Source organism: Ovis canadensis, chromosome 17 (genome assembly GCF_042477335.2).
Source record: "Ovis canadensis isolate MfBH-ARS-UI-01 breed Bighorn chromosome 17, ARS-UI_OviCan_v2, whole genome shotgun sequence".
NCBI classification, from domain to species: domain Eukaryota; kingdom Metazoa; phylum Chordata; class Mammalia; order Artiodactyla; family Bovidae; genus Ovis; species Ovis canadensis.
Genome location: NC_091261.1, coordinates 71,871,537 through 71,884,051, shown reverse-complemented (window position 1 = coordinate 71,884,051; position 12,515 = coordinate 71,871,537). Strand labels below are relative to the sequence as shown.

General features: G+C 46.5%; 1 protein-coding gene across 12 annotated transcripts in view; it reads left to right on the top strand.

Moving 5' to 3' along the window:
• The first annotated feature begins 100 nt into the window (after positions 1-100).
• LOC138422718 (2'-5'-oligoadenylate synthase 1-like) overlaps positions 101-12,515 on the top strand; it is a 30,049-nt gene continuing 17,634 nt past the window's right edge. For 9 of the 12 annotated variants that reach the window (XR_011249989.1, XR_011249988.1, XR_011249991.1 and 6 more), the window contains exons 1-5: positions 101-396; positions 1,699-1,975; positions 3,363-3,547; positions 6,754-6,986; positions 8,018-8,171. Coding sequence is in view for 8 of the 12 variants with exons in the window: in XM_069558106.1 (XP_069414207.1) it covers positions 217-396; positions 1,699-1,975; positions 3,363-3,547; positions 6,754-6,986; positions 8,018-8,171 (1,029 nt within the window). In the remaining 4 variants the exon portion in view is untranslated. Of the gene's footprint in view, positions 397-1,698; positions 1,976-3,362; positions 3,548-6,753; positions 6,987-8,017; positions 8,172-10,329; positions 10,612-12,515 lie in introns of those variants that run through there. The other 3 variants (XM_069558111.1, XM_069558109.1, XM_069558108.1) reach the window with 3 other exon arrangements.

Genomic DNA, 12,515 nt, shown 5'->3' with positions numbered 1-12,515 from the left:
ATCGCAGGAGCGTTTCATTTGCAGAGAGAAAAACTAGAAACAAGGATTCAGGACAGAACTCCTCCCTTTCAAGGAACTGAAACCAGCAGCGGCATAGCTCCTCCCTGCCAGTGAAATGAAACTTAACAGCCCCCTAGACGCAGGCAGCAGAGGAGACAGAAGCTCACAGCTTCAGGCAGCAGCTCCTCCGCCTCTGGCTCTCCAGTCCCCAGTGTCATGATGGAGCTCAGAAATACTCCGGCCAGCTCTCTAGACAAGTTCACCAAACACCACCTCCTGTCAAACACGGAGTTCCACAAGCAGGTCAAAAGCGCCATCAAAATCATCTGCACTTTCCTGAAGGAGAGGTGTTTCCGATTTCCTCCTCGCCCAGTTCGGGTGTCCAAAGTTGTGAAGGTGAGTCCAGAACTGCCTCACTGGGGAGAAGGGGGGCTGGTGAGCAAGCCTTTCCACAGAAACAGAGAGCAAGAGGTTGAGGTCTCTAGGACTGGTGGTTTCTGATTTATCCCTGCCAAAACTATATCCACACTTGTGAAAATAGCTTCTGGGGTGAGGGCATCCATCTGTAAATTTTTTTAATTAATTTATTTGTTTTAATCTAAGGATGATTGCAATATTGCGATAGCTTTTGCCATACATCAGCGTGAATCAGCCACAGGTGCCCATGTGTCCCCCCATCCTGAAGCCCCTCCCACTCCCTCCCCACTCCATCTCTGGGTTGTCCCAGAGCCCCAGCTTTGGGTGCCCTGCCTCATGCATCGAACTTAACAAATGCCCCAATGAAGTGTATAAATCACCTCTGAAACACCCACTAGGCAACCATTAAAAAAGAGAAAGATAGAGAAACTGTGTGTGTGTGAATGCGTGTGTTGACCAAGAAAGATATCTCACAAGAGGTCCAGAATCAGCAGGTAGAGAATGCTCCGGCTCGCACCTGTGGGCTCAGCTCCCCCCAGCTCCACCTGTCGGTGAAGTTTAATGTCCTGCCTGCCTTTGATGCCCTGGGTGAGTGCTCCCAGTCATAAGGCGTTCCAGCCTTTGTCTTAAGCTGGGGCTCATTCTGGTCTCTCTTCAGTTTCCTGAGCAGAAAATGCTCACACTTTGAGAGTCTTATGGCATTAAAATAGGCAAACTGAAATCCATCTGTATCAACAATCCTTACTAGTCTTTGACAGGCTAAGGTTTCACCAGTTCTGCAGAGTCAGGAGCTGGTTAAGTGTATACGTTTTGAAAGCAGATAGCACCTGCTCGCTGTAAATCTTGGGCAAGTCACCTACACCTCTCTGTGCCTCCGTTTCCTTATCCAGAATTTTCAGGACCTCATGGGCTTGCAGGTCAAATAAACTAAGCCATGGGCTGGTTTAAGTATTAATCATGTCAGATCATAAAACAACAGGGAGTAAAGATCATGGATCCAGGGGGAAAAAACGGGTGTGAACTGCATCTCTCACCTACTAGCTGTGTGACTTGACTGATAACATGATCTCTCTCAGCATCTGTTTCCCCATCCAGAAGATGACAACAGATAATAACAGTGGCTAGATCCCAGAGTTCTTGTGAGCATTCTAGGAGTTACAGCCGCTGATGCCTTCAGAGCAGTGGCTAGCACTCAAAATGTTAGTGATTGCTCTCAGCATTTCATTTAGGGAGGCTCTTCTCAATGAAATGTGTCAATACTCATTCTTATCACCTTTTTAGGGTGGCTCCTCAAGAGAAGGCACAACCCTCAGGGGACGATCAGATGCTGACCTCGTCGTCTTCCTCACCAATCTGAAAAGTTTTCGGGAACACTTTGAGTGCCGAGGAGAATTCATCAAAGAAATCAGGAGACAGCTGGAAGCCTGTCAAAGAGAGGAAAGATTTGAAGTGCAGTTTGAGGTCCAGAAACAGCAGAATCCCCGCGCTCTCAGCTTTGTGCTGAGGTCCCCCAACCAGGCGGTGGAGTTCGATGTCCTGCCCGCCTTTGATGCCCTGGGTGAGTGCTCCCAGCCACAAGTTCTTACAGTCTTTGTCCTATGTCAGGGCTTCTTCCACTCTCTTTCCTTGTCTCTGAGCAGAAATGTCTCTCACTTTGAGACTCTTTATAACCAAGGTATCCCTTCAGGTGGGAGGAGACCCCAGCGTCTTTCCTGGGATAAGAATGCCCAGGGTCACACTCAGCCACTGAAGTGGCTGAGTTAAACAACAGATTGGTGCAATTGGGGGGGATCAAGATATTTGTATAGAATACCTGCCAGGCTTACTAGTTTGACATTTGGCCAACTGTGTGATCTCTTTCTAAAAACTAGGTCTAGGATAACCTCAATATGTTAATTTCATTTTCTATGTAAAATATGAGGGAACCATTCAAACTTTTACTGAGGGTGGGAATCTTGAGATGACGTGCAGGAGCATTGGTACAGGAAGCAATTCATTTTTGAGGCTCAGTTTCCACTGTGAACCTTAGATGTGGGGCTTCCCTGGTGCCTCAGTTGTTAAGAATCCACCTGCCAAGCAGGAGATGCAGGTTCGATCTCTGGGTCAGGAAGATCCACTGGAGAAGGACATGGCAACCCACTCCAGTATTCCTGCCTGGAAAATCCCATGGACAGAGGAGCCTGGCAGACTACAGCGCAGAGGGTCGCAGTGAGTCGGATAGGACTTAGCAACTGAGCAGGAGCACAGTCTCGGAGGTGCAAGACCTATTCCATGGCCTAAATGAGACAGACAGAGAGCCTCTCTCCTGCAGCCTGACCATGTGAATACCAGGAATGAGATGATAACTCGCTGCGACAGAAATGAAATAGGGTGACCCAAGAGAGCAATCAAAGGAATCAAAGGACTTTGGAGACAGGGTGATAAAGGAGGTGACCTCTGACCTGAGGCCTGAGAGATGAGAAGAGGCCAAGCACTCAAAGATTTGGGGGTCCAGAGGAGGAAACAGCAAGTGCACAGACAGGAATGAAGGTGGCATATTGGGAGAAGTGAAGCAACCAGGGGAGTCAGTGGCAAAGGGATTGAGGCAGGAGGGAAGACAAAGGAGGAGACAGGTCTCACCATCCGTGTGGGCCACTGTGAGGACTTGGGATTTTATCCAGAGGTCCTGGGAAGCAAGAAGTGGAAGGATCAGGTTAAAGGCCTCTATATGGGCTGTGGAGGATCCAGGGAGGAGGGTGCCACCACCTCTGCTGAGTCCAGGTGAGAGACGATGGGTGACGGCGGTAGAGGCGGGAGAAGGGAGGACTGGGGATGGACCTCAGGCCTCCTGGCTCTGGGCCTGCTGACCTCCCCACTGCCCCCCATGGCCAGTGAGTGTGTCCCCGGGGCGACAGAAAGAAACTCAGAAAAGAGCTGACATTTAAACTTGAATTCATTCCCAACAGGTCAGTTGACCAAAGGTTACAGACCTGACCCTCAAATCTACGTCCAGCTCATCCAAGAGTGCGAGAAACTGGGGGGAGAGGGTGAGTTCTCCCCCTGCTTCACGGAGCTGCAGACAGCCTTCCTGAAGGAGCGTCTTCCCATGCTGAAGAGCCTCATCTGCCTGGTGAAGCACTGGTACCAACTGGTATGGCCGGTCCCATCTGGGCAGAGAGCCGAGGAGGAGGAGGAGGAGGAGGGGGAGGGAGAGAGTGAGGCCGGGAGAGGAGGGAGGAGTGGTGTGGAGGGAGGGAAGGAGCAGGGAGAGGTGTGGGGAGGAGAAGAAAGAGGAGAGGAGGGAGGAGGGGAGGAATCAGAAAGGATGCGGGAGGCAGGAGGGAGCCGGACAGAGACGGCCAGAGAGGAGGGAATGCGAGCCAGGAGGAAGATGATGAGAGGAGGAACATGGAGGAGTAGACACTGGTCAGACGGGAAAAAACATGGGGAAGAAGGGTAGGGTCTGGGACATTGCCAGTGGACTCAGGTATCTTCCTCTTCCCGGTTCTCCCATATCAGCATATGACAGCTCCATCCTTCCAGTTGCTCCGGACCAAACCATGGGCCTTTTTTTTTTTTTTTTTTAGTTTTTTATTTTTTTAATTTTAAAATCTTTAATTCTTACATGTGTTCCCAAACATGCAGCCCCCTCCCACCTCCCTCCCCATAACATCTCTGTGGGTCATCCCCATGCACCAGCCCCAAGCATGCTGTATCCTGCGTCAGACATAGACTGGCGATTCAATTCTTACTTGATAGTATACATGTTAGAACGCCATTCTCCCAAATCATCCCACCCTCTCCCTCTCCCTCTGAGTCCAAAAGTCCGTTATACACAGCTGTGTCTTTTTTCCTGTCTTGCATACAGGGTCGTCATTGCCATCTTTCTAAATTCCATATATATGTGTTAGTATACTGTATTGGTGTGTTTCTTTCTGGCTTACTTCACTCTGTATAATTGGCTCCAGTTTCATCCATCTCATCAGAACTGATTCAAATGAATTCTTTTTAACGGCTGAGTAATACTCCATTGTGTATATGTACCACAGCTTTCTTATCCATTCATCTGCTGATGGACATCTAGGTTGATTCCATGTCCTGGCTATTATAAACAGTGCTGCGATGAACATTGGGGTACATGTGTCTCTTTCAATTCTGGTTTCCTTGGTGTGTATGCCCAGCAGTGGGATTGCTGGGTCATAAGGCAGTTCTATTTGCAATTTTTTAAGGAATCTCCACACTGGTCTCCATAGTGGCTGTACTAGTTTGCATTCCCACCAACAGTGTAGGAGGGTTCCCTTTTCTCCACACCCTCTCCAGCATTTATTGCTTGCAGATTTTTGGATCGCAGCCATTCTGACTGGTGTGAAGTGGTACCTGATCATGGCCCTTTCTTATCTTTTTCATAAACACACACACAAACCCCACCAATCTACGAACACCCTGGTCCTGTGTTAAATATCATCATCAACTACCCCCTCACCCCTGCTCGCAGGCTGGTCTCTCCTCTGCATTGGTCCACCAAGAAGGAAACTCTACTTCAGCCTTAGGGCTTTTGCCTGAGCTTATTTGTTTGTTTATCATCTGTCTTCCCTCTGAGAATGTACATAAAAGTAGGCATTTGCTTATTTTATTTGTATGCAGTGTATAAATATATAATATGACACTGCATGTTTCATTCACTGCTGCGGCCCTAGAACCTAGAACAGTGCCTGGAATATATTATATTCTCAGTAAGCAGTTATTCAATGAATTAATCAACTCCCCCCCAACCCCGCCCCAACTCCCCTTTGCTTACTTCCTAGCTGTCTGAATCTGGGCAAATGAATTAACCTCTTGTCCTTCCCATTTTCTCCCTTGAAAAGAGTGGCATGGCGCAGCAACACTAAATCACACACCCTGAGGCCATGCACACAGATTGCTTCAGGTAGGATGCATGTTTGAAGAATATTAACCCCTCAAGTCCATGAGCGTGGTATCTCTTTCCACTTATTTTGTCATCTTCAGTTGCTCTCATCAAAGTCAGGTATAGGTCTTTCACTGCGGTTGAATTTACTCCTAGTTAAGAAAAATTTTTAATGCAATTGTAAATGGGATGGCTTTTAAATTTCTCTAATGAGGTGGATGAAACTGGAGACTATTATACAGAGTGAAGCAAGCCAGAAGGAAAACCACCAGTACACTATACTAACGCATATATATGGAATTTAGAAAGATGGTAACGACAACCGTATGTGAGAGACAGCAAAAGAGACACAGATGTTGGAACAGCCTTTTGGGCTCTGTGGGAGAGGGCGAGGCTGGGATGATTTGGGAGATGGTACTGAAACATGTAAATTATGACATGTGAAATGAATCGCCAGTCCAGGTTCGATGCATGAGACAGGGTGCCCGGGGCTGGTGCACTGGGATGGGATGGGGAGGGAGGGGGGCGGGGGGTTCAGCAGGGGGAACACACGTACACCCATGGCTGATTCATGTCAATTTATGGCAAAACCAACACAATATTGTAAAGTAAATAAATCAATAAAACAGATTAAAATAATAAATTACTTTCTCATTGTGATAGTTTGTTACTCACATATAGAAACACAACATATTTCTATATATTATCACTGTATCCTGCAATCTTCCTAAATTCAGTTTTTATTTCTAATAGTTTTCTGGAAGTGCCTAGCGTTTTCTATGTATAGTGCCATGTCATCTGCAAATAGCAATAGTTAAACTTCCTTTTTAATTTGCATGGATATTGTTCTTTTCTTGCCTGATTGCCATGGATGGACTTCCAATACTATCTTGAATAAGTGTGAGAAGAGTGGGCATATGTGTCTTGTTCTTGATTTTAAAGAAAAAGCTTTCAGCCTTCACCACTGAGGGTGATGTCAGCTCTAGGCTGGTCATATGCGGCCTTTATCGAGTTATGTTCTCTCCATACCCACCTTGTTAAGAGTTTGTATGACAGTGGTTGTTGAATTTTCTCAATTTTTTTCTGTATATGGGAAAATAATCATAAGTTTTTTATCCTTTATTTTGTTAATAGAAATGTATCTCTTTGATTGATTTGTGGATTCTGACCTCCTCGCCTCACTGGACTGTATCCAACTTGATCATGCTGTGTGACCTTGTAATATGTTGGTGAATTTGCTTTGCTAATATATCTTGTAGAGGATTTTCCCGTCTATGATCATCAGGCCTGCTGTTTTCCTTTTGTGCTGCATTTTTCTGCTTTTCGTATAAAATGAGTTTGGAATCATCTCCTCATCCTCACTTTTCTGAAAGAGCTTGAGGATAGGCATTACCTCTTCTCCACACAAAAGCTGAACAAACTCATGTTTCTAATTTGTTCCCTCTCCTCAGTGTAAGATGAAGTATGAGCATAAGCTGCCCCCACAGTATGCTCTGGAGCTGCTGACCATCTATGCCTGGGAACAAGGAAGCTCCAAACCACAATTCAGCACAGCTCAGGGATTTCGGACTGTTTTGGCACTAATCCTGAAGCATCAGGACCTCTGCATCTACTGGAAAAAGTATTATGACTTGGAAAACCCTACGATTAGCCAATACCTGAGGAGACAACTTGCAAAACCCAGGTACTCTATCCGCACATGGTTTAGAGCCCCACATAAATGCAGCTCTGATTACAGCGGTGGCACCCTAGAAATGTAGGAAGAGGGAGGTTTCCACAATTATTGATCTTCATCTATACTCAGTCACTATGCTGGGCACTTAATCCTACCGTCTGATTGAAATAATAACCTGCAACCCTGTGAGGCAGGCACTGTGTTAACCACAGATCACAGAGGTATGGAAAAAGAGGAGCTTGTGCAAACTTTACAGAAAGTGAGTGAAAGAGCTAAAATTTGACTCAAATTGCAATAGCTATGAAAAGTGAAAGTGAAAGTGAAGTCGCTCAGTCATGTCCGACCCTTTGCAGTACTGTGGACTGTAGCCCACCAGGCTCCTCTGTCCATGGGATTCTCCAGGCAAGAATACTGGAGCGGGTTGCCATTTCCTTCTCCAAGGGATCTTCCTGACCCAGTGATCCAACTTAGGTCTCCTGCATTGCAGGCAGACGCTTTAACCGCTGAGCCACCAGGGGAACCAGCAATAGCTATAGCAATAATAAAAATGCTTCCCAGATGTAAGAGCTTGCTATAAGACAAAACTACTCTGATAGAATAGTGGAATTTTGGTTATTAAACCTGGCATGTATAGACCCCTTCTTATGTTTCAGTTACTGTTGGGAGCTTGTCAAGTGCTTCTCCAGATCCTCATACAACATCCTTTGAGGTAGGGATTTTCAAATCTGCCCATTTCACACATGAGGATACTGAGGACTAGAGATTCAGGTGACCTGCCTAAAGAGACAGCACTACTCAAGAGCAGAGGTGAGATTGAAACCAGGTCTCCCAAGGCCCAAATGCAAGCCTCCTTCACCTCGTGTTCAGTGCCCACTGTAGGGCAGGGCACCCAGGTCACAAGCCAGGGGGAGGTGTCCATGGGGCCCTCCAGCTGCCCCCAGAAACAGTCTACCCAGGCTGGTATTTTGCCCTGCTGGGAGCTCTGAACAACCCGGACACAGCCCATGTACTCACCTGTCCTCTCTGACTGTTGTTTCCAGGCCTGTGATTCTGGACCCGGTTGACCCAACTGGAAATGTGGCTGGTGGAGATCCACAGACGTGGCAGCTGCTGGCACAGGAAGTTACAGTCTGGCTCAAGTATTCATGCTGTGAGAACTTGAATGGGAGGCCAGTGAGGACCTGGAAGGTGCCGGTGAGAACTCCTGATTTCTTCATGTGACCTGATACTGACGGCATGTTGAGATAACAACTTCTAGAAATGCTACTTAGTCAAATGGAATTTCATCTCGGTCTCTGTATTCTTTCACTGTGGTTACTAGAAAATGTAGAATTACACCTGTGTCTGCCCCAGAATGAGTCACTGGGTTAGACAGCAGCCTTACCAGCTTACATTGTCACCTGCCTTGGTACCCAAACCACGTGTCATTGACAAAAGTCCATGCCAGAAAACCTCCCATAAGGACACACAAAAGATCAAGATGTTCTTACAGTTACCTGAGTCACTGGTCACCTAAGTGGCTGGAAGACAGCCTTTGGCTTCTCCATATTGCTGTTCCTCCTTTGAGGCCTCCGGCATCCCCGTGAGATGGGTTTTACTCTGATTCTCATAATAATACATTGAGACATGGCCAGTCACTCAGAGTCCCCTGGTGAGTGAGAGAGGGTGTGAAGTTGAACCCTGGTCCTTCTTGCTGTGAAGCTCCTGCTCTTTGTCGCTGCTCTCAATGTGTCTTCATACACTGGATTTTTCTGTTCCCATTTGGAAGCCCATTACGGGCTTCCCTGGTGGCTCAGAGGTTAAAGCGTCTGCCTGGATTGCGGGAGACCTGGGTTTGATCCCTGGATCAGGAAGATGCCCTGGGGAAGGAAATGGCAACCCACTCCAGTATTCTTGCCTGGAGAATCCCATGGAGGGAGGAGCCTGGAGGGCTACAGTCCACGGGGTCGCAAAGAGTCGGACCCGACTGAGCGACTTCACTTTCACTTTTCACACTCATTTGGGGACCATGACAAGGAATCTAGCAGAGCCTCAGTGGAGGGAACATACTCGGCTGAGCATACCAGCTACTGCCCTCCATGATCCATCTCCACATTGATACCAAAGCCACGCTGCCTACCTGCAGCTCCCAGACAATGACCACGGGTGCCAGAGACACTCAGGCAGCCCCATTCCTGAGAGTCAGGGGAAGCTCCGACATGGGACATTGGCGAAAGGACTCTCCACGATCTTGCTGGAGTTTGTCTTGACTGCAGAGCCAACCGTCCTTCCTTCTTGCCTTCACCCAGAGTCAGATTAGATCAGGGTTGTCAGCTTGCGCAGCTTCTATAAGATCCCTGGTCATTGTCTCTCACCTGGCTGTTTCCCCAAACAATCTCCCACATTTAATCTCACACTGGCATCTGCTCCTTAGAGTGACCCAGACCCACACAAGCACCTCTGCCACCACCCTCAAGGTAGGTGTGGGCTCTTCAGCAAATGCTGGCTGTGCTGATGACCCGAGGTACCATCCTGGTCGTCCTCAGCCGTCACCTCTTCTCAGTCAACGTCACTGCCTCCGAGGTGGCTCCTAGACGAAGCCACCATCTCACCCTCTCCCCACCCCATCGCAGCCCTCATCCTGCTCCTTGCCCGGGGCTTCTGTGTTCATCCTTTCTACATTTGTGTTCTCAGATGCTTTGACGTCTGGGTCCTGCTGATCCTGGAGAGACTGCCCTCCCAGGGTTGGCTGGTTCCTAGACACAGCCAGCAGCTCACCTGTTGGCCTTTCCCATGCAAACCTGTCGAGCATTTCCTCTCTGCCCACTGCCCAGACTCAGAGCCACTCTGAGCCACAAGCCACCCTACCCCACTCATGCTGGGACCAGGTACCAGGTGACTCAAGAAACCCCTTCCTCTCCACAGCCCTCTTACATTATTCATACTTGCTTATGAAAGCAGTCCAAAGACTGCTTTCCCTGCCTCGCCTGCCTTTCCCAGAGAAATGACCATCAGGGTCTTGGCCTTGTTTTCACCTAAGTCGATCTGCCTCATGGAAGACCCTGGGGGTTCCCATGTGGCCTAGACACAGAATGACAGGCTGTGTCTCCTGTTTCTAGGGACCTGGGAGGACCATACTTACTTGGTCATTGATTTAAGCATGAGAGTGAGAAATATGGTTGTTTTTATTTATTTTTGTTTATTTTTTTATTTTTGGTTGTTTTTAAACAAGAGGAAGAATCCCAAAGTGTCTTCAAATCTTGGATCCTTATTCTCTAGTCTCTTCTGTCTCGATTTCCATGTCTATGTCGAGTCTTTCTGAAAATGGGATTCTACTCCCCGTGGGGTTTTGTTACCACTGTGTTATCTTTAGCACAGGTATCTCTTCATGAGGAGAGGACACTTTGGAATCACATGTAATTACCATGTGGATGGTCCACTTGTATTGTTTTCTGAGGGTGTTTCAGAACTACACATAAAGCTACAGTCACTAGCAGATTAATTGAATTGGGAAATAGTTGCTCAACTGAAGAGCCACATGGACCATATGGTAGCTGCTGCTGCTGCTGCTGCTAAGTCGCTTCAGTCGTGTCCGACTCTGCGCGACCCCATGGACTGCAGCCTAACAGCCTCCTCCGTCCATGGGATTTTCAAGGTAAGAGTACTGGAGTGGGCAGCCGTTGCCTTCTTTGTCATATGGTAGAACTATTGTTAATTCTTGAGGAACTCTCCTACTGTTTCCATAGTGGTTGCACAAAATTGCGTTCTCAGCAAGAGTGGTCAGGAGTTCCAAGCCCTCCACATGCTCACCAACACGAGTGTCCTTTAACCCATGTAACAGCTATGCTAACAGGTAAAAGCGATGTCTTATGATTTTGGTTTCCATTTCCCGGGTGATTCATAGTACTGAGTATGGGAATTCCCTGGGGGTCCAGTGGTTAGGACTGGCCGCTGTCACTGTTGGGGCCAGGGTTCAATCCCTGGTTGGGCAACCAAGATCAGGCAAGCTACACAGCGTGGCCAAACTAATAACAGCGATGAGCATCTTTTCATATACCCGTTGGCCATTTGTAAACCTTCTTTAGGAAAATAAAAATTGAATCCTTAGCCCATTATATAGTTAGGTTATTTGTCCTTTAGCTATTGAGTTGTCCAAGTGAAAGTCGCTCAGTCATGTCTGACTCTTTGCCACCCCAGGCACTGTATAGGCCAGAATACTGGAGTGTGTAGCCTTTCCCTTCTCCAGGGTATCTCCCAACCCAGGGATCAAACCCATGTCGCCTGCATTGCAAGTGGGTTCTTTACCAGCTGAGCCACCAGGGAAGCCCAAGGCCCTCAATATTTTGTCATTAACCCCTTATCAGATAGTGGTTTGTAATCATTTTCTCCATTTCCATTCTCTTTTCTCCCTTTCATTTTATACCTGTTTCTCATTTTTATTTTATATTGGAGTATAGTTGATTTACACTGTGTGTTAGTTTGAATGTACAGCAAAGTGATTCAGCTTTACATATATCTATTCTTTTTCATCAATTACCTTTTCACTTCACTGCGTGTTTTTCATTTGCTGGGCAGAAGCTTTTCAGTTGGATTAGCTCCCCTTTGTCTATTTTTGTTTTCTTGTCACTGTTTTGTTTACACGGTCAATTACTCTTTGGCAAGATTGTCAAGAACATACAATGAGGAGAGGACAGTCTCTTCAATAAATGAACTGGGAACATTGGATATCCACATGCAGAAGGATAAAATCACACCTTTTCTCCAGCATGGACAAATATCAGCTCAGAATAGATAAAGGCCTAAACATAAGAGCTGAAACTGTAAAACCCCTAGAAGAAAACACAGGGAGAAAGCTTCAAGACATAAATTTGGCAATGACGTTATGAACGGCATGTCTAAACACAGACAAATGGGTGTTAGGTGGTGGTCTGTACTAGTTCTGCTGTGTGGATGCCAAGTATTCTGGCAACGTTTGCTGAAGGGACCATCCTTCCCCACTGTTCTGCAGAACCACCTCAGACATATGTCCAGAGTCATCTGTGTGTGAGCCTGTGTTATATCGTTGATCAATTTTTGTGTCCTTGGTTTAATACTACCTTTACTAATTATGATAGCCCGATATTACTTCTCAGTGTCTTGTAGAAAACTCTGTTCTATCCAACCTAATGTCTTCTCTTGTCTCTGTTTCTATGATAATATTATACTCAGTTTGTGAATTTTCACCCAGAATCCAGGGAGGCATTTGATTAGAATTCCATAAATTAGTTCAGGGAAAATGACATCCATGTAATATTGACAATTCCAGTCCACAAACTTGGAACTTCTTTCTGTTAATTGTCTTCTTTAATTACTCTTAACTACATTTTATAATTTTTCTCTGCATTGTTAGTACATATGCTTTCTCATATTATTCCTAGATATCCATATTTATATTAGTGTACTTAGCAAGTTTCCTTAATTTCATTTGTAATGTTGCTTTCATGAAGACCTCAATGTTTTCAGTGGGTATGTGGATTATAGTATGATGAGAGAGCTTTATAATTCTCTGAATTTTGTGGT